This window comes from Chionomys nivalis, chromosome 14, assembly GCF_950005125.1.
Source record: "Chionomys nivalis chromosome 14, mChiNiv1.1, whole genome shotgun sequence".
Classification (NCBI taxonomy): domain Eukaryota; kingdom Metazoa; phylum Chordata; class Mammalia; order Rodentia; family Cricetidae; genus Chionomys; species Chionomys nivalis.
Genome location: NC_080099.1, coordinates 31,324,009 through 31,345,914, shown reverse-complemented (window position 1 = coordinate 31,345,914; position 21,906 = coordinate 31,324,009). Strand labels below are relative to the sequence as shown.

The following is a 21,906-nucleotide window of genomic DNA, read 5'->3' as shown; positions in this document are numbered from 1 at the left end:
TCAGTGAAAAGGATGAGCAAGCAACCCCAGAGGAACATTCCAGAAGTGTGTGTTCCATTTACACACATCACTCTTCCCAGCATAAGGTCCTGACACAATTCTCCAAAGCTAGAGTTCCCTCAACAGCCCATCCCTTGGATCAGGTTACAGACTAACCTGAAGGGCAGTGCAAAAGGTCACTCCTCCTGTACTTCCCATTCAGATCCAGGCTCGTCCCCTTCTTCCTACGGTCACGAGGAGATGGAAGCCATCTGTCATCAGTCCTTAGAGATCCTAAGGTGTTTGTGTTCCACGGGTCCACTGCAGATGTCACTTGGCCAGTGGTAACAAAGTCAGGACTCTAGCATTGGCAAGCCCATTCTTTCATGATTGCCCTCCCAGTGGAGTGGGAATAAAAGGAAACGGAGGAGGCCAGCAGTGGACTCGCCTAGTGCATACCCAGCCTTGGGCTTGGTCTCCAACGCTGCATCAACTGAACATTTTTGGTGACTTGTCATCTCAACATTCAAGAAGTGAGGGTGGGAGGATCAGAAGCACAAAGTTATCCTTGGCTACATAGAAAGTTCAAGGACAGCTTGGGATATATGAGACCCTATATTTATTTAAAAAAATGGTTAAAATAAAAAGAGATAGGATTCTGAAGAACATGTAGGGTATATTTCTTATAGACTGCTATGGATGTGTAGTGTGTTGTATATATATTTAAATTAAATTTGTAGATGGGCATTGTTCTTCTGTTTCCTGACTGCCCAGACCTGAATAATCACACAGAAACTATATTAATTACAACACTTCTTGGACAATGACTCAGGCGTATTTCTAGCTAACTCTCACATATTGAATTAACCCATTTCTATTAATCTGTGTATCACCATGAGGCTATGGCCTACCAGTAGGATTCTGGTGTCTGTCTCCTTTGGCCACTACATGGTGTCTCCCTGACCCGCCTACTCTCTCTATATATATCTCTATGTTTGGATTTCCCTCCTGGCTTTATTCTGCTCTGCCATTGGTCAAAACAGCTTTCTTCATTAACCAATAGTAACAAAACACATTCACAGCATGCATAGGAGAATTCCACATCTTAAATTGATCAGTTTGCTTCTCACAGAAAGCAGAATCCACTTAACTTGACAGAATCCTTTCTTTCTCTTCTCACTGTCTCATGCTAATTTTCTAATGTGGATACAGCTCTCCATATTTAGAAGTAAAATAAATGGGCATTTTAGGAGCCAACATTGATGTTTAGTCTTAAAAGTTGGGTCTACTATGGCAACAGCAAACGTTCCATTATCTTCTTAAAGAAAACAATTTATCAAGCCTAGGAGCCAGAGAATTATGTGTCAGCAATCGTCTCAGCTCATAATTATAAATTTGTGAGGATCCGGTAAAATGCATGAATCCAAAAGAATTATAGTGTTTCATTGTGAGTCAGAATCAAGAACCCTGTTATTTGTAGACATTCTACATCATCAGAGATATTTAGGGAGGGTCAGATCTTAGCAATAATATTGCCTAACCTTGTTATTTTCCAGATGAGGAAATTTAAATTAAGAAGTTTTTGTTTTGTTTTTTTGAGACAGGGTTTCTCTGTGTTGCCCTGGCTGTCCTGGAACTTACTCAGTAGACTAGACTGACATCAAACTCAGATCACCTGCCTCTATCTGTCTCCCAAGTGCTGAGATTAAAGGCGTGCACCACCCCCACCCCGACAAGAATTTCTTAAGAGAGTACATTAAAAGTACCTCACTATGTGGCATGCCTTCTAACTGTCCAAGTCACTTGAATAATTTAGCTCATCTCAGTTTATAAAAAAAAAAATGGGCTCATTGTAATAAAACTTATTATACTTTGCATTTTTGGTCCCTTCACTCACTCATGGAAACGCTGATCTCTGCTAGACAATGAGCTGGTCACAAGCAGAAGTAGCTTCTTGAAGAACCCGTGTCCTTGAGGGACCTCAGGAGAAGGTGAGGTTGGTATGGCACCTCCAGACTTGCTGCAGACGTGTTCAAGTATTGCCAGGGAACTGAGACGTAAAGCATTAAAAAAAAAAAACTCTCCCAGCTGTTTCCTGAGAGAGTCAGAAGAAGGGGCTCAGTGGAGCAACACTGGATGATTCGTGTGTGATGAACATGAGTCACTGACAGCGACAGCAGTAAGGAATTCGTAGGAACAGGCCCAAAGGCAAGAACAATGATAGATGGCCATAGCATTTCCAGAAAGATTGGACTTAACAGAGGAGGAGAACGGAAAGGCGGGGCTTTGGAAATCATGAATTCTGAGAGAAGAAGGTAGATTATAAGGTGAATGAAAGAACCATTGCAGACCATGCTAAAGCCAGTGTCCACAAACCTTGTAACTTAAGGGACATTTTACATCATGTGCTATATCCAAAAGTCCCTTTTTTGTTTTTATCTTTAAAGATATATAATGTATGCTTTCATTTATTTAATATTTCTAAAGTACTTTACTTCTAAGAATGTTTGTTTCTTGAAAGAAACTGTCATATTGTAAACAGAATACCAGTATTTCTTGAAATGAGGTCATCATTGAAAGGAATGTGACGAGCATGAAACCCTCCAGTTAATTCATATGAAAGCCACTGACCCTGAAGGCTGCAGTCAGTTTATTAAGGGCTAGTCTACATTTTTGAGAGGAATTAAATTCTAGCACCAAACTAAGACTCCTTACACTAATAAGAAAGAAGAAGAAGGCTGACCACTGAATAATTTTCTCACGCTGTAAACGAGGTGTGTTTAGCATTGGTCCTAGGGTGTGTCCAACAGTATACGAATATTCATCATATACTTGAGGCAATATCATTTTAGGAAGTATGAGATACCTGAGGTTTGGGAGCTAATTTTGGGTGACAAATTCAATCTTACCCAAAGAGGGTTTAGCTAGACTAGAAAGAGAGACCAATGAGAGAAAGGAACCCAGTGTGTGATGGTTGTGAAAAAGGATCCTAGTATAATCCAGTTAGTGCAGGAAGGCTACAAAAAAGGAGCCAGGTTTAAGAGAGATTTGGGATAAAGCCACAAATTTTTTGTCTGAGCAATGTGGGGTAGGGATCAAGGAAATAGAGGGACCGACGATGCCTTGGGGAATGAACGACTTAAGAGACTATATAAATGACACTGTGGTTGTTCATGCCAGAATCAAGAGGATTCTAAGGGGGGCTTCAGGAATGGTGAGAGTGGAAACAGACAGAGGTAGAGAGAGTCAGACCTCTGGATTCAGATGCACTGCCATTCAGAGAATCTTGCATATTCTAGATCGACATTATTGCTTGTTGGGAAAATGGCTGGCTTTTGGTACTTATGAGGTGACTAAAATTTTCTTGCTAATGCCCAGAGCATCCCAAATGCTAGCTAGACTCTAGGAGACTGTTTTGCTTATAAGCTGGCATCATAAACATCTACCTCATTACTGATCATTTTAAAATTTTGTGACTCCATCAGGTAGATAGATTGAAGGCGCACTCGGCATATTTACTGTGCTAAGATGTTAAAGATGAACATCTCTAAAAGCAAAACATCATTAAGAACCTTCTTATGTAAACAATCTACTGGGAATTTTGGAGGATAGAGAGCTAAATTAAACACAGATACTGTTCTCATAGAATTTGTAAAGATTAAGATAAAAATTTTCAGGGATTTAAATTGTGTTCACATGTCAACAATTTGTGCATAGTTTCAAGCAAAGAAATCTAGCTTTAAAAACCTTCTCAGTAGCCCATTAGTGTGAAATTTGTTTCCACGGATGACTAGAATGTTATGACGGTTCAGTAGCAAAACAACAATAAAGCAAATTTGGTGGTACCCTTAAAGAATTGAAAGGGAAAACCTTGCCTGCCATTAATAATCTGTTTCTTATGCTGTGTATATTTGCCCAGCTTAGGAGAAATAAATGGGTGTTTGTCTTTTATTTGCTGCATTTCTGCTCATCCAAACATGTGACGTGGCAACAAATTTGAGCTTTCTCATGAAACCCATTAGTTCATTTTTCATAAGCAGGTTTTTCCCCCTTGGCAATCAAGACAGGCTTGAAGACCCAGATTTCATCCTAAACCCACAAAACAACCATAGGCTTGAATGAGGAAAAAGACAACATTCCCAAATGTTGACACTCCTTCTTCAGTTTCTAGACCTTTCTGTGGAAAGAAGGGCAAGAAGTGTTTTCATAAAACACAGACAGAATTCATTTACATAGAGCGTTCTTAATGGCTCCTGTCAGAACAAAACAGCTGGGAAACATATGGTACCCATTTCCCTGTATCACTTGGAAAAAAGTTCATATGTAAATAAAGCCAACATAAAAGAGTGGCCCTTTGAACCTGTGACCTCACATAATACATAAATATATCAGTACAGGGCACTCGTTGCATTGACCCACTAAGTCATGTGCTTAAATATTTTAAAAACATTCTAAGATTCATAGTTTTTAAGAGTTCCAAAGAAATCAAGGTAAGTGAGAAAATATGAGCAGATACCATGCCAAGCAATAAGCATGTGTTTCACGCTGCCTATGAGTAGGTTTTCCCACAATATTTATAGATTTGGGGAACGTTGGTGAGTAAAATCAAATGCCTACTTACACCTTATAAGCTCCATGATCTCTGTCTCCCTGTTGCTTCACGTGAAACAGGCACTGTGTGTTCTTAAGGCAGAGAAAATGGTTTGGCAGGAATTTCTGGCAAACGATAACTTTTCATAGCTTCATATTTTTAGAAAAAAAAGAACATATAAAAGTAGACATTTTTTATATTTATAGGGAATTGATTGGAATAATTGGCCTTTGCCTTTCCATATTGACATTTCATAAATGACTTTAAAGACTCTAGCTTTTTCCCGGCGATTATCACTCCTTTGGGTTTATGAAGGGAACTTATTTCCCTCTGGAAAATTAAGCTGAAAATCCCTCAGAAGCATTCACTTTTCGCGTGTTATAAGATTGAATGAATTGTGCAGAGTGAGATTCAAGTTCACATATGTATGTCTGTCAGTCATTTGCTCCAGGCTGAGCACTGGGTATGGCTCAAAGCTCTAGACACAAAATGGTGTGGGTAAGAGAAGCAGGCGGCAATCGAGATGCCTTCCTTCCCTTCGGGGTGTCCTTTACTGTGTGTCGCTCATTTGGGAAGAAACCAGCTCTCCTCCCACAGCTTTCAGAGTCTTCCTCTTTGCTTCTAAAGTCCGAGAGTTGGAAAAGCCTTGAGGTTGAAATGCGCAGAACAGACCTTCTGAACCACATGCCAAGCTGTTGACCATTTGGAGGACAGAACTCGGGATTTTATGATGGGCAAGCCCACTCACTCCTCCTTTTGCTTGATTCTATAACTTCCCTGAATGATTTTAGGACAGATGTCAGTATGAACAACGGCTAGTAGCATGACTTAAGGGATCACTTTAACTGTAAGAATCAGTCATTACCAGAGGTTACTGTAAAAGTCACAGGACTGAGCACGCCTGCTGTCTCAGGGGCTCTCACCTTTGTGCCCAACAGCAAAGACAGGCAGGTTTGCTCACTCTGGGATGAAACCCTTCCCACCTGCTTTGTTTCATAGGATAGAGGATAGTTGGAAGGAAGCTTTACCTGCCTGATGGACGATGATAGAAACTAACAACAGAAGAATAGAAACCTGTAATGTAGCCTGCTAGCTTGCAAGAGTGCTGCCATCTGCCTTCTAGTAGAGGAGGGTCTCAGAGGAAATGGAGCCCTGCTGTGGGCACGAGACTGTGGCTTTGTGGGTCCGCTCTGAGATAGGCTACCAGGCATCTTGCTTGTATTGCATTTATTAAAGAGAATGTGGTTTTTATCTTTTCTCTCCCAATGTGCCTGACTGTCTCACTGTCCAATCTCAACCAGTTGAAGGTAGGCCGGCCTGCAATCTTTAACTGCACAAAAATGAGAGAAACTTAAAAAACAATGTTGAGTACTAGTCTGCCTTCCCTATCCGCCCTTCATGACTTCCCCCTTTTCTGGTTTCTCCCTTTCCCAACACGGAGAGCAGTGCTGCTCTAAAGAGCGTGTCCTGTTGTCAAATGGAAATGCATTATGTGGTGTCATGGGCTGAGAAGCACCACGAGATGGCCCTGCACAATGTTCGTCTCCATCATGGCCTTTCTCCTGTGAACAGATGAGCACTTAACCACTTTATGCTTTTCCTTGCTGTCCCTAAACATCTAACAGAAACCTGTCAGGTCACATAGTAGGTCACAATTTGAGTTTGTAGAAGATGAGCTATGATTCCTTCACACGGATGTCTTAAACATTAGAGATGTGTGTACAGGCAGGTACATGCTTCTGCATGTGTATGTGTGTACATATATCACTGGTTCACTGGCTTAGTGTGGAAGCCCAGTCCTATTCTCTTTTGTTTTTGTTTTAGGGTGGTGGCAAACATGTAAACAGTACCAGAGAAATCCAATCATAAAATATCTGTCAGGGTTTATTTATTTTAACTTTCTGCTGTTATCAATTAGTTCGGGACATTATGTCACGACTTTCTTGTCTTTCTCTGACTTTCAGTGGTAAGTATGAAGCATTAGTCTTATAGATATATGTCCTCTCATGATTTTTATCCCCTTAAAAAGTGGCCTACTATGAGCATAACCTAAGTGAGCTATATCTACTTACATGGCCAAACTCTGTTTGAATTCTAGTTTAATAGTCTCCTCTATTCCCTTTTTTAAAACAGTTTCAAGCACTAGCTGGAATTGTGGTGTCTCAACTCTCATTACAAACCCACAAAAGCCCACTGGAATCGCTGATGTATACAGTAAGTTCCGCCCAGTGAAGCGCGTGTCTCCGCTGAAACATCAGCCAGAGACGCTGGAAAACAACGAAAATGATGACCAAAAGAATAATACAGTAGAGTACCAGAAAGGTGGGGAGACTGACCAGGACCCCCAGCCTGAGGAACTCAGCACTGAAGATGGAGTTAGGGGGTTGCCAGGTAAGGGCTCCGAGAACAGCCAGGCACTGGGCGAGCTGGAGCATTACGACCTTGACATGGATGAGATTCTGGATGTGCCTTACATTAAATCCAGTCAACAGCTGGCCCCCTTCACTAAGGTGTCTTCAGAGAAAAGGATTTTGGGCTTGTGCACAACCATCAATGGCCTTTCTGGTAAAGCCTGTCCTATTGGAAGCACTGAGAACTCCACACCCAACATGACTCCATTTTGTGTTCTTTCTCCTGTGAAAAGTCCTCACTTGAGGAAAGCATCGACTGTCCTCCGGGACCAGCACAAGCTCTGCACAGAAGACTCTGAGAGCTTACCTGCTCTGGGTAAATGCGCCCCTGCGTATGAGTCCGAGAACCACAGTAAAGACTTCCTGAACAAGGCTTTTAGTGATCCTCATAGCCGAAAAATTGAGAAGGCGGGGCCAGACTGCAAGCTCAGGGCCTTCCACCTGCAGTCCTCGGCAGCAGGGGCCAAACCGGAAGAGCAGGTCAATGGCATGAACTGGACCAACGCCCAAGGCGCAGAAGAAAGGAGTGAGAACCTGAAGAAAGTAAGAAGCATACTGAACATCGTGAAAGAAGGACAGATATCGCTCTTGGTGAGTACTGTCTGTCTGTCTGTCTGTCTGACCTACAGACTCTGTCTCCTAACAGGATGAAGTGTTTATTTCACATTTTTTCTGTGAACTTTTTTATTTGCTCTTTGAGCGTTTCCTATACCATGTTTTGTTCATTTTCACCTCCTTTGTTTGATTCCTTGCTAAATCTTTACTTGCTGCTTTAGTTGAGAGGCGTGATATCTACATGCCAAGGTTAGGAGGTTAATTCAGGAGACGCAAATGGCTCCAGAAGAGTGTGGGTGCAGTTTAACATCGCCTGACCTCAGCTGAAATAAAGACATTTAATCTAAAAGGAAAACAAAACAAAGAGCCCCGCACTGTTTGCCAGTTGAGTTGATGCTTTTTTTTTTTTTCTCGCTTTGCTTTTCGAATGGTTCCCCATGCTCTCCCTCCGTTTCTGTGGGGACGTCAGTTTTCAGCTGATGGCGGACCTGCCAGATCTGGGAACAGAGAGTTCTCTGTTTCACCCTGATCATTATTCAGAAAAGTTGGGCCAGGGGGGTTGGAAAACATTTGCAGATACAGCTTCCCCTAGAGTTTGATTGTTCTCTGACACACACGGGGTTTTCGCTCTGCTCCAGCACTACGTGTCCAGGGAACATGAAGAATTGTCTCCAAGGACTCCAGACAGAGTTACTTGGTGTAAGAAACATCTATTGAGAAAATTCAACTGAAATAGCCTTCCATCCGCTGCACTGTTTTCCTAGCTTCCAGACGCTGATCGGACGGTAGCAATCCTGGGCTCCTACTCAGAGGATAAAGTCTCCTTCAGGAAACACACTGCCTGCATTGTGGCATCATGACTCCACTAATGTTAAGCTTGCGCAGAGAAACTTTAGCGCACTGGGCCCGTTGTCACAAACAGGACAATGTGATTGAGCGATTTTATCACGTGAAGCCGTAACTGGTTTCTCGTGAAAATGTCTTTTCCATTTTCCCCAGCTGTTGCCTCTGAGTCTCTTCAGTTCATTGTTTTGCTTTGCCCCATACATTCAGAAGTCACAAATGCTAACACCACTGGGTTTGCCCAAAATATTCTATTAGACACTTCATACTCAGAGGAGTGAATACAGCCGAAGAACCAGGTTGCCTCCAGATATCCCAGATGCCCCTGGCAGTCACTGGTATGTCTAGAGGTTGCTGTGAGCACACTAGTGACCACAAGCTTTAGGTAACATGCAGAGGGAGGCCGTCTGACAAGTCAGGCCTTTGACACAAGCGCTTCATTCATCCAGCAAACTCACAACAGTCAATAAAGCATAGCCCTGTCCCTCGAGCACTTAGCGGTGTGGTGACAGATAGAGAAGCTATTGCTTGACATCAGTGTCCCCTCAGGGACCTAAAATGCCAACTGGAAACCTTCACAGCTTATTGGTCCTAGCTTGGTGACCCTTTCTCTCAAAACCATCTGTCCCTTGAGAGTACCTGTTCTAAAGCAGTGGATCTCAGCCTTCCTAATGCTATGGTCCCTTAATTCAGTTTCCCATGTTGTGGTGACCACCAACTATAAAATTATTTGCGTTATTACTTTATAACTGTGATCTTGCAACGGTTACGAATTGCAATGTAAATATCTGTGTGTTCTGATGGCCCTAGAGGATGCTTTGTGAAAGGCTCATTCAACTCCCTAAGGGGTCACAACCCACAGGTTGAGAACCACTGTTCTAAAGCATGGTGTAAGTAAGACAAATAGCAAGGGACTCTAACTAACTAGATCCTTGCAAGGCCACCAGGGCCCTCGTGAGCTGTTCCTTCTTGCCTATGCCCAGAGGAGACCCTCCATACCTCAATAGTCTCATAGTGTCTGGTTTTGGTTCATTGATTGACGTTTCTCCCTTCCTTCCTCCCTCCCCCCCCCCGCCCCGTACAGCCACACCTAGCTGCAGACAATCTGGACAAAATTCACGACGAGAACGGAAACAATCTGTTACACGTTGCTGCGTCGAAGGGGCATGCAGAATGTCTGCAGCACCTCACATCTCTGATGGGCGAAGACTGCCTCAATGAACGAAACGCAGAGCAGCTGACTCCAGCGGGTCTGGCCATCAAGGTGACGTCTTAGGGGCTGAGCTGTCCCGGCCTTTGTCTTTGGATTTGATCTCCACTTTTTTTTTTTAAATAAGATTTCTTGTGAACTAAGCTATTGGGATGAGAAGAGGAGAGAGTGACGTATTAAACAAAGAGCAAATGAGTGTATTACATGTAAGAAGTTAATCACTCTGTCACTACCGCTCTGAGATGTTGATGGCATTCCAACGCTTATTATCTAATAAGGATAATTTCCCAATCAACTCACAGAGAGAGAAGAAGCTGACCCCCTGCAGGGATGAGAATTTTGTTATTCATGGTGATTGCAATTTGGATTCTTACCCACACCTGGATCTCTCAAAGACTGTGTCAGGTTTTCCTAATGTGGGGATAAGAAGCAAGGAGAATTAGATCAACGTGTCTGTTAAGGGAGGCGAGCTCTTAGGAGTTTTGGACAATAATGTGGGCTTTTAATGAATCAATTCTGAGTTTAAATGACATCATCATCAAAACTGTGTACAGCGTCACTGAGGAGTCCATACTTAGTCCCCCGAAATAGCAAAATATGCTATCTGTCAAAGTGTACGCAAATTAATACCAACCGGGGTGGAGTTAAAACCTGGACCTAACACAAGAGAGCAGGGACCTTTGTGGCACTGTGGTAAAAGTGTCTGGAGAGAGACGAGTCACAAGGAGATTAGCTAGTAAACTAAAATGTCTGTTGGGATCTTTGGCAGATAAATGTAGGCTTTAGTCATACTTATTAAGAAGCCAGAAGTGACGTTCAGAGGAAAAGAATACATCTTGACTTCGGCATGAGACCACTTCACACGATAGCTGGATCTCCTAAAAGCCAAATACATCATTTTTACAAATGGAATTGCATAGGTGTTGACTAGGAGAACAAGCTAGCTAAAAAAAAAAAAAAAAAAAAAAAAACCTACTTGTGACCTTACTAAAGCAGTTTTAAAGCAATAACTTATTCTCCCATCCCTAATAGTCTGACTTCAAAATTTGCATAGTAAATACTTTGTTAGAAAGAAATCTATGATGCCAGGGAATGTATTTTTCTCTGGTTGTGAATGATGCCAAGGCAGATCAGAACTGAGTTTACTGCAGCCAATGTGGGGGAAAAAATAGAGGGAAAAAAACCTCATTCAGTAGAGTTGAGTCTGTGTGCTGAAGCCAACAGGTACTGTGTTATTGGGTGCTAGAGGCAGAAATTTGAATAAGAGATAGTCCCTATTCCTAAGGACCGATATACCTGGAGACTAAAGCAGGCACCTTGATTACTGGTGATAACAGTGTCGATGGTAAAATCAGCATCTCACCCTGTGACACACCCTTGGCATAAATCAGTGACAAATATCCTTATAATGCCAACAAATGTTGGCACCTGCCATGTTTATAGACTGGTTTAGTGTTTCTGAAATATGGTCCTCATTAGTTTTCCTAACTAATGAATGGTGATTGAATATTTCCTTATTATATAATTGAATGATAGCATTTCTTTTAATTAATTTAAATGAAGGCTCATAAGACATGTAGTCGCCCTTCAACCAGCCCTCGTGTGAACAGCTTCCATGCTATCTCCCCAGGATCTGTTGATTTCTATCTAAACTTCAGCCACCACGGTACAGCCATCACCTGTAACAGGGCTGCAGGCTTACCACAGCAATTTCTGCTATAATTGGAGGGAAACGCACACACGTCTCAAACCCACAAGGCTAAAAAGCTCTTTCAGATCTGGGGACCTGGGATTCTGAATGCTTTGAGAAAGCGTTCTTTGTGCTCCATCATTCCAATTATGTTGGCCCAAAGCAGTACGTTCAAATATTTTGAACAGGTACCTCACCCTTCACAGAGGTGACCTGCACGTCACTCGGTGTGCTTCAGGTGACACTGATGAAGCTGAGTCTTAAGAAGCCACTGGTCTCTGGTTTTAGGACCTCGTTTTGAACACCTGTAGCAGCTGACAGTGTTGCAACGCATCAAACAGTCCTAAGAGCAGCCAGAGAGATGGCTCGGTGCTTATAAGCTCTTGCTGCTCTTGCAGAGGACCACAAGAAAATTATTTCCTCATTCCCAGGCTCCTTAAGCAGAGCATAATAAATAAATATGTCCATTACATTACAGACTTTATTGAGGGTTTTCCAGGAGACTCAACAGTGACGGCGTTGGGGGTCTGTGCCCTTTGGAACTGGCGAAGAAAGAGTTCAAAAAGACCCTTTCTAACACAGTCTGTTTTCTAAAATAGAATTGGCAGAAGGAATTGTGTAAGGACCTGAGCAAACTCATAATGAAATAAGCCTAATTCCTTTTTTGTTTTGTTAACTTCTCCTTTGGTCATTCTGATTAGGCCCAAAGGCAAAATGTTGATCTTGTGATAATGTGACGTCATACATGCTTACAGACATTCTTTTTTTTTAACACTCAAATAACTTTAAGCCCAGAAACTTGAAGGGACAGAACTATACTGCTGGCATTTAATAATCTTTTTTGTTGGTTTGTATTCTTGTTACTTGTATTTAAGGCAAGTTATTTTGGTTTCAAATTCAGGGAAGTGAAATAATATTTCCTTCTGTTCTTTGATGCATTTTATTGTTTTAATGCTGCTCCCTTGATTCACCAGATGTAAAATTCACCTACAAGAACTGTCTCCCACAACCCTCGAATACACCCACTTGTCAAGTACACAGAAAACATTTTCTAGGATATAGCCTATATCGAGTTGTAGCAACAAACCCAGTACATTGTGAAGGACTGAAATACGTGCTTACATACTTCATCAGTAATAAAGCGCAATTAGAAACTAACAACAGAAAGACGCATGGGCTATTCACAACGATGGCAAATTAGTTCTCTCTAAAACAGTCAGTAGGACAAAAAAAAAAGGTCAGAGAAAATTGAAGACAGTTGCAGATGACTGAGAAAGAGAAAGCAGCAAACCGCTGTCTTCACAGGAAGCATCTACAGCTTTGTGTGTTTAGGGAGGCCTGTAAAGGAGGGGGTAGGAGGAAAGTTTCAGACACCTTAGAAACTGGAGAGGTAAGAAAAACCTAATCCAAAGCAAACAAAAGAAAGGAAATAACAGGATGTAAAACAGAGATAAGTGTAACGGGGAATATAACAATGGTAGAACAAATTGACAAAGCTAAATTGGGTTATGAAAAGGTAAGAAAATACCCTTTAATTTAATTAGACTAAGCAGAAAGAGAGGGAGAGAGAAGTAGTGAGGGGGTCCCTATTTACTAAAACTAGAGGCGTGGCTTCACATTTCTGTGTAAATAGTAATTTATATACACTGTCTTGCTTCTTGTATGATCAAGATGGCTTCCATCTTCGTCATTCAGAAAGAACGGAGAGAATGTTTCATGGGGCAACAGCCAGGGCACAGTTCCTGAAGCCCGGGGCCTGGAAAAAGAGAGGTCACAAGAGCCTGAGAGAAAGTGCTGAGCTGAAAGGCATGGCTGACTTTGACCTGTGACTAGTGGAAGGGCTGGCCAATGGCAGCACACAACTCGAGAGCCAAGAACAGACGGGACCTCAAACTCTGTCTCTTCTCCTGGTCTCCTGTGGCTAATGTGCATTACCCAAACCCAGCCAGAAGCCAGGATGCCAGACAGACACCCCAAAGGGAGCAGCCCCAGGGCAACAAGGACCACGTTGCCTTGCCATACCCATAAAAGCTTAATGATGAAGACGCATCCTGAGATGCATTTTTCCATGATTTTGTCCTTGTGAAAACACCACAGAGAATATTTACATACACATGATACATGTCTGCACTGTGGCCTTAATGCAGTTAAGAGATGGTAAACATGAAACGCATGTGGGTACTGCCAGCGTAACACAGCATCCTGTTTTACAGTAAACTCTTTGTCATAGGCCGGAGTGCAGGCTAAAAGAATGAGAAGCAGCCTAGTACAGTAAATAGATAAACCAGCAGCATAGCTGTTTCGTTACTGACTGTAATGATGATTTTTTTATGGGACCTTTATACCATGCACAGTCATGCAGCACATCTCCAAGGACAGAATAGCATGTGTGTTTGTGAGTGTGAGTGTGTGTGTGTGCATATATGTGTGTGAGAGAGTGTGCATATGTGAGTGCATTGTGTAAATACAGTGTGTGAGAGAGACTCAATGTGTGTAGGTGTCTGTGAGAGAGTGTAAGTCAGTGTGTGTGAGAGAGAGAGATTCAGTATGTGTGGGAATGTGTATGAGTGTGTGTGTTTTGTGTGTGAGAGAGAGATGTCTGAGTGTGTGTGTGTGTGAGAGAGAGAGAGAAAGAGAGAGAGAGAGAGAGAGAGAGAGAGAGAGGTGTCTCAGTGTGTGTGTGTGTGTGTGTGTGTGTAACTGGAAATTTTCGACTTGGAATCCTGTTAGTCAAATAGAAAATGAAAAAAAGAGATTGCCTCTCCTGTCTTCTGGGAATAGATGTTTTCATCTTGACAGAAAACCTAATCCTGTTAGATGCTGCTCATTTGTCCTTCCCTGACTCCAGGAGACCCTTTCTGTGCTCACACCCCACAGTATGCAAGCTAGAAAGACAATGAACGGCCTCACTTCCCAGTCTCTGAGAAAATCGTGAGTGGGGTGGCCACGGAGCCCTGCTGTGTCTCGGTCTCATTTCACCCCCACTGCGGTGCTGCCGTCTCTGTTGTCCACGTGAGATGGCTCATGCCCTAGAGCTAAGTAACTGTGGCCCAGTGGTGGGCCGAGGACGTCCATCCATCTCAGAGTCTGTCTGGAAGTTAATCAAGGGATATGCCACTTAGATTTTCTGTGAAGGGTAAAGAGACCTTCCCAGTAAGCACAGATTGCATCTTAACTATTCCCGCGCCTCGTTTATGTTCCGAAATTCTCACGGTGCTGAGAGTAAAAACCCAGTGGGGACTACAGATGAGAGAGAATTTCAAACCCAAAAGTATGAGAGTCAGATTTGACTTTATAAAACAAAAGTCTTCCAAAGCCACAGAGAAACCCTGTCTCGAAAAACCAAAAAAAAAATAAAAACTAAAACAAAAGTCTTTCTAATACCCCAGGTGATTTGTCTCTTTCTACTGCACCGCTCGCCTTCATCATAACTAGGGAGAACTTGTAGTTTCCTAAAAATGTACAACTTGTAGCTGTTTCAGACTTTTGTAGCATCATTACAAATAACAACAATCTTCTTTCATAAGAATATTGTCCCTTTGGAACTTTTGATTGTTCTGCTAATTAAAATGTTTAGCCTGGTCACTTAATGCAAATTGTTATTTCAACTAGAAATTTGTTATTTTTTCTTGAAAAATATGGTGGTGTTTTATTTTGAAAATAGTTGCCATATCTTATAAACTGTAAGTGAAGAGTGCTGGAGAAATGGCTCAGAGAGTAAGAGCATTGCTGCTCTTCCAGAGAACCAGGGCTTGACTTCTAGCACCCACACGACAGCTCATGGCTGTCTGTAACTGTTACTCTAGTTCCAGAGGATCCGATGCCCTCCTCTGGCCTCCTGGAATACCAGGTATGCATGTAGTTCACAGACATGCGTGCAGATAAAACACTCATAACATAAAATAAATAAATCTCTAAATAAAATAAATTTTAGGTGATAGGTCCTGATTGCTGACAATATTATGTGTTAGCTTGGATTCAGAACAACTGGAACGCTCTACTGCTGTTTGTGGTAGTAAAAGTAATTTTCCACTTTGGAAACCGGTTTGACAGCTTTTCATAAGGTTAAATATATACTTACCACAATCTTAGAAATTCTAGAGCTTGGCATGGTGGTGCACGCCTTTAATATCAGCACTTGGGAGGTGGAGAATCTCTGTGAGTTTGAGACCTCCCTGGTCTACATAGTGAGATCCAGGACAGCCAGGACTAAATAGAGAGACCTTGTCCAAACAAGGGGGTGGGGGAGGAAGGAAAGGAGAGAGAGAGGGAGGGAGGGAGGGAGGGAGGGAGGGAGGGAGGGAGGGAGGGAGGGAGGGGGGGGAGGGAAGGGGGAGGGAGGGAGGGGGGAGGGGGGGAAAAAAAGAAAGAAGAAATTTTAATTCTAGGTATCCATTCAAGAGAAATAAATAAGAACCTACTTACAAAAAGATACAATTAGATTTTAATTTCAAAAATTAAAAAATATTTGTAGTAGTTTACATAAGTCTTAGTATTGTACCAAGTGAAAACAAGCCAGAATCAAAGAGCAACATGCTCATCTTGTCTGAGCTTATTTTGCTCAAGGCAAAATAAGAAGGGGGAAAGCCATGGGATGCTAGAAACTTTGAGAGTGTTGACAGTGCTGTTAATTTGATTGGAATTAGAGTAATATATATATATGTGTGTATATATATATATACATGTATATGCTGTATATATATTGAATATATATTCAAAAATAAACTATACCTACAATTACTCTTTACAGAATGTAAATTTATCTCAATAGAGTCATTTCATCCATTCATTCACTTGTTTTCAGTGCTAGAAATCAAACTGCACACACTGGGTGGGTACTCTACCACAAAGCTCAACAGAATGATTTAAAAATAACTGGTTAGAATCACAAAGACAAACGCAAGCAGAAATTCTCCCGCTGATTTAGAGCTAAACCACAAAGCATGAATGTAGCAGGTCTTACATTTATGTTTCAAGTAAATACAAGCCCAATACAAAAGCCAAAATTCATCTGTCTTCCCATGGTAAAATTACAATCTTTGTGATATGTGCTAAACGTTAGTAATTTTGAATTTCTTTCTCTTTGTCTCCTTAAACTCTAGAATGGCCAGTTGGAGTGTGTGCGCTGGATGGTGAGCGAGACAGAAGCCATTGCAGAATTGAGTTGCTCCAAGGACTTCCCAAGCCTTATTCATTATGCAGGTTGCTATGGGCAGGTATGGCGTCCTTAAGTATCTTTTCTTACATGTCCATCAAAATCCAACATGACATCATAAATCCAAAGATTTTATGAACAATGATATTTATTGTAATATTTTAATGAAGGAATGTTTTAAACAACCTAGATATCTCAACGCAAGATTTTAGATGAAGAGTTAAGCTCATATAGTAGAATTATATGAGGAAGGGTTAATTACATAACATTGATAAAATCTAATATATAAAGCTTTCATTGTAAGTTAGTACCAACTTTAAATTTTGTGCAGAAAGAAATTAAGACTATAAAAAATCCAACATAACATAGTTGCAGTCATTTGGGGACAGAATGGAACTATAGCTGGCTTTTTAAAAGGTTATTTGTTTGTTAATTTTCTACTTTGACAATGAATATTTTTAACATTTATCAAAAAGAAAAAATGGTAGTACTTTATTGAGCACAAATCCAAACACCAGGTCTTTTTAAGGCATCAGCTAAGGATGCCTCGCCGGAACAAAAATGAGCAGGTGTATTAACAAGAGCATCCTTAGAACTAAGTTCTCCATCGGGGCCCGTGAGATGCTCCGTGGGTAAGAGAGCATTCCCTGCAAAAACCTGATGATCCGGTCCAGTCCCCAGAGCCCACGGATAGGCAGGAGGAGAAGGCTGACTCCAGAACATTGTCCTCTGACCCACAAGTGCATGCACACACATACTGATAATAAACTCAAGAAATTGATTTCTACATTAGAAAAATCTGGACATTATTAGCTGATGCGCACAGATCTTGTCTCTGCCTCCATTTGAGGGTGATGGTTATAATTTATCTTTTAAAAATGCTGAAGTAACAAAAATGTCAATCTCAAGCTTGAAAAAAATAAGGATGTCAATATAGTGTAAGAATAGATTTAATCGCCGGGCGGTGGTGGCGCACGCCTTTAATCCCAGCACTCGGGAGGCAGAGGCAGGCGGATCTCTGTGAGTTCGAGACCAGCCTGGTCTACAGAGCTAGTTCCAGGACAGGCTCCAAAACCACAGAGAAACCCTGTCTCGAAAAACCAAAAAAAAAAAAAAAAAAAAAAGAATAGATTTAATCAAATTTGTGGCAGAGGAAATTGTTTCTCGTGTATCTAACCAACACCCCCCCCCCAGTCCCCTACCCCCCACCACTGCCTTTGGCTCTGAAGAATTTCCCAGGAGCAGTAAATTGTGGCATTGCCAATTGAAGATTGTGCTTATTTCTTCAGAATGCCAATCATATTTTTCAAAAGGCTAGAAAATATTACCATAGTCATTCTTCCCTTTTTGTGCTATTGTTTGCTTTTGAGATAGGGTCTTTCTATGCAGTCTAGACTGTACTGCAACTCACTACAGGCAAAACTCAGTGATCTTCCTGCCTCTGCCTCCCGAGTGCTAGGGTTAGAAGTGTGCATGATCATGCCAGGGTTGGCTTGTCTTTAGTAGTAATTATACTAGCTGAAAGTTTATTCTGTACCAAAGCAACTTCAGTTGATATGATGCATATATAAACTGAGATAAACAACAAAGATTAAACACCACACATATGCACATGTTTCCTTTGTGTGCCAAACTCCATGCTACTGGAGCTTATGTAAATTATCTATATGATCTTGTTTATTCCATTGATGAAGAACCCAAAGAAGGAAAGTTAAGAAGTGGCTTATACATTGGCTAATGCTATTAAGAGGGAAGACTATAGAGCCATGAAATAATGGCGCACGCCTTTAATCCCAGGACGTGAGGGGCAGAGGCAGGTGGAGCTCAGTGAGTTTAAGGTCAGCCTGAGTCTACAAAGCAAGTTCCAGGATGACCAGAACTGTTACACAGAGAAACCCTGTCTTGAAAAACCAAAAAAGGAAGGAAAGGGGGGAAGAAGGGAGGGAGGGAGAGAGGAAGGGAAGGAGAGAGGGAGAGAGAGAGGGGACTAGATTTCCACTCAGGTCCAGTGTCTTCAGGGGCCGAGTTGTTTTGTCCCCATCTGTACAGATGGTTTGTACAGGAATATCTCACACAGACCATTGAAGTGAGAAACTGTATAAATGCATGGAATTTAAAGGGAGGGATGGGAGGAGCAACAAAAGTCTGAATAAGTCCCTATCTTTAAAATATTAGAATTATGTCTTTTTTTTTTGCATTGTGCTTCGCAGTCCAACCCTCTGTCATGAAAACCAATGACAATTATTACACATTTGCTAAAACAGAGGTTTTTAAATTTTTTCTCAAGTATTTGATCATTGCTAATCTCCATAAGTCATTTTTGGTATTGAACAAATTTATTAAACTATGAGATCGATGGCTTTACATTTCTAATTTCATTTGCTCACTCAAAGCCTAATTGGGCCTTTGGGGTATTTGTGGAAAAGTTGCAAGCCTGACTCCAGTCAGGGAGGGAAGGGGGATTAGCCAGACCTATTCTGAGGCTCTGGACAAAGGACTGACATCAGTGATCTTTGAGGAAACGTCAGTTCCTTGCTACTTTCTTTATTCGGGTCTCACAGCACGTTTCTCAGAATTCTTAAGCTGTTGGAATAGAACAAAAGGAAGTGCCCCCTTGTGGGAAGGCTGTGTGAGTGGCCACTTACTGAGCTGAAATCTAGGAAACCGCAAAGTCTAGTGACCCATCTGAAGAGACTTGTCAAACATTAGCTTCACGCTGGTATTCATCCTGAGGTTGCTCTAAGATGCGATGCATTTTTATGACATAAAATGCAGATTTGAGGGAGGCCAATCATACCCTTCAGAGAACAGTCTACCCCCGTGGAAAATATAGAAGCTCATTTGACCTGCCAGTTCTTCCCAGTGTCATCCTCCGTCCGCCACAGCCACTTATGTAACAGATAACCTGCAGAGAAGCTGAACTTGGAACCGGGACAAGGCTAATATTTCCACAAGGAAGACTGCTATCGAGCAGTTTCTAATGGATTCAGCACATGCGAGTCTTTCTCTGCCAGGCAGGCACTAGACAGAGTGTGTTCTGATTTTTGTTTCCTCAGTAAATACCTTTGGAAAGGATCAGACCAACCAAAGAAAATTGTTCGCTGCTTCCTCTCCTTGCTCTCTACCCTCCTATAGATCCAGAAAAAAACAGGCTCCAGTTGACTCCCAATTTGTGTCCTTTTTCTTATAAAAAAAATTGCCTTTAAAGACTGCAGTGCCACAGGGTAGCCGGCGGGTTTGGTGGATGCCTGGAGTGAGAGATTTTTGGATGATAGGAATTGACTTTCCTCACGCTGACACTCAAAGTCTCAGAGGGCACAATTATTTTACTGCCTGGCTATACCTCTCAGAACTAGCTACAGGGAGCATGAAGGCGAAAGCCTTGTGGGGACTGGAGGAGCAGGCCTGGGGTGGGGGCGGTTCTTGCATAGGCCTGCCCTGCCTCCCCAATAGGTAAGCTGCTGGCGAAACAATGGAGACAGAACCGTGTTTATTCAAAACCACTGTCTGTGTGGCTTGGGCATTTTAGGCCAACATGAAGGTTCAGGTGATAGCCAGGCTCTCCCCGCAGATAGTCTACCTGCAGCTTCTGTAGAAGGTGTCACTCTATCCTGCCTTGATACTTGGTTGGGGGAGGGGGCTATGTGATTTGCAGCATTGAATTTGTGATTCCTTTAGTTTTTGAGTCTTTCATGGGGCATTTAGTCAAAACACTCTGTCAAAACGACGTGCCTTCATAACACTGGACTACATCTAGTCTTCATTTTACATTTGGTCCTGAAAAAGTCTGGTATTCTTTTAAGGACCTTTTTGATGCAAGCAAAAGCTCATAGTTTCCCGAGCTGGTCATTTCAATGAGTGGTCATTGGCAGCAGAAGGCACAATGATGAGGGGTGTGCTTTTACATGCCCTGTTGCTGTTCTGTGAGTCACTTTCACCAGAAGTATTCTTTCCTGGACTTTGTTTTATTGACTATTGTTTCAATGTCATAGGGCAGAAATAAGTAAACTATCTAAAAGTACTCTTGTTGGAGATGAAAGGAAAGTAGAAAAATCTAGGTTTTGTTTATGTTATGTTTCGCTTTTGTTCTCTGGTAGAGTCTTGCTATGCAGAAGAGGCTAACAGAGAACTTGCGATCCTCCCCTTTTAGCCTCCCACAACCTGAGATTGCAGATGTGCTTTCTCCCACCACTGCTGGCAGAAAAACCTTAGATTAGCACAAACAACCATCTAAATGCCAAGTACTGATCTTGGAGAGATAACTAACCCAGAGCTCCACAACCTGCAGACTGACAGGCAGAGTTTCCTAAGCTTAAGGGCTCAATAGGAGCATGCCTGTTAGAATCAGAGCTGTTGGAGAAATCAGAGCCTTCTGATGTGGAATTCCCCTCTGTATGCTATGAATACCATTGGTTAATAAAGAAACTGGCTTGGCCTGGTAGGGTAGAACAGAGCTAGGCAGAGAGAACTAAACTGAATGCTGGGAGAAAGAAGGTAGAGTAAACGGGAGAAGCCATGTAACCCCGCCGGAGACAGATGCCGAAACTACCCGGTAAGTCACAGCCTCGTGGTGATACACAGATTAGTGGAAATGGGTTAATTTAAGATATGAGTTAGCCAGAAATACACTTAAGCTATTGGCCAAACAGTATTGCAAATAATATGGTTCTGTGTGATTATTTCGGGGCTGAGCAGCCAGGAACAAACAAGGGGTTTCCTACAACAGCATTCCAGCCCTAAAGATGGAAAAGAGAGTTCCAAAGACAGCTGAACCCTAGTGCCAGGTGTCTGGGATTCACTCCTACCGAGTCCTAGCTTGATGGCTTTGCATCCATGCATGTAGAAAGAAGAGAAAAGGAATTCAAAACAAGAAAAGAGAAGAGAAAAGAGATGTGTCCTCTGCCTTTGTGTTTTCAGCTATATGACATGGCAAGAGAACTTCCCTCTTGGGCGTTCTGAAGACCTAATGAGGGCCAGTGTACTTCCCAGTCCAAAATACACACTAGACAAATGTTGGCTGCTTTGGCAAATCTTCCAATTTGTTAATTTTATTGCTATCAGTGTAGTTTGTCTACTTATTTTACTTTAAGTAAAGAATAAACCAAACTTACTAAGAAGTTATTTTGGCCTTGTTATACTTAATTCTTACATGCATCTTCCCCCCACCCCATCTTACCATCTTTTTCATGACCGTTTTTCTTTTTTCTTTCTTTTTTTTTTTTTTTTTTTTTTTATATTTTTGACATCTTGTAAATGGGATGAATCTCTAAACTGACGTATTAGACTTGGTGATCTAGTGTTGCAGATAAAGTTGACTCCAAGTTGTACCACAAACTGTAGAGATTTTATTGATACCAGCAATAAAACTGTGACATATATTTCAATTAAACTTTTATTAGACTTTGTTCAGCACATCTTATAAATTGCATGTATTAATTGCCTCTTTAAGGACCTTGCATTGCCTTTGGGAAC

At 41.8% G+C, this 21,906-nt stretch overlaps 1 protein-coding gene across 3 annotated transcripts in view; it reads left to right on the top strand.

Annotated features, from left to right (window-relative positions):
* The window catches only part of Sncaip (synuclein alpha interacting protein), a 148,051-nt gene that overhangs the window by 101,824 nt on the left and 24,321 nt on the right, over window positions 1-21,906 (top strand). For all 3 annotated transcript variants that reach the window (XM_057789303.1, XM_057789301.1, XM_057789302.1), the window contains exons 4-6: window positions 6,704-7,572; window positions 9,464-9,643; window positions 16,382-16,495. In XM_057789303.1, coding sequence (XP_057645286.1) covers window positions 6,704-7,572; window positions 9,464-9,643; window positions 16,382-16,495 — 1,163 coding nt within the window. The remainder of the gene's footprint in view (window positions 1-6,703; window positions 7,573-9,463; window positions 9,644-16,381; window positions 16,496-21,906) is intronic.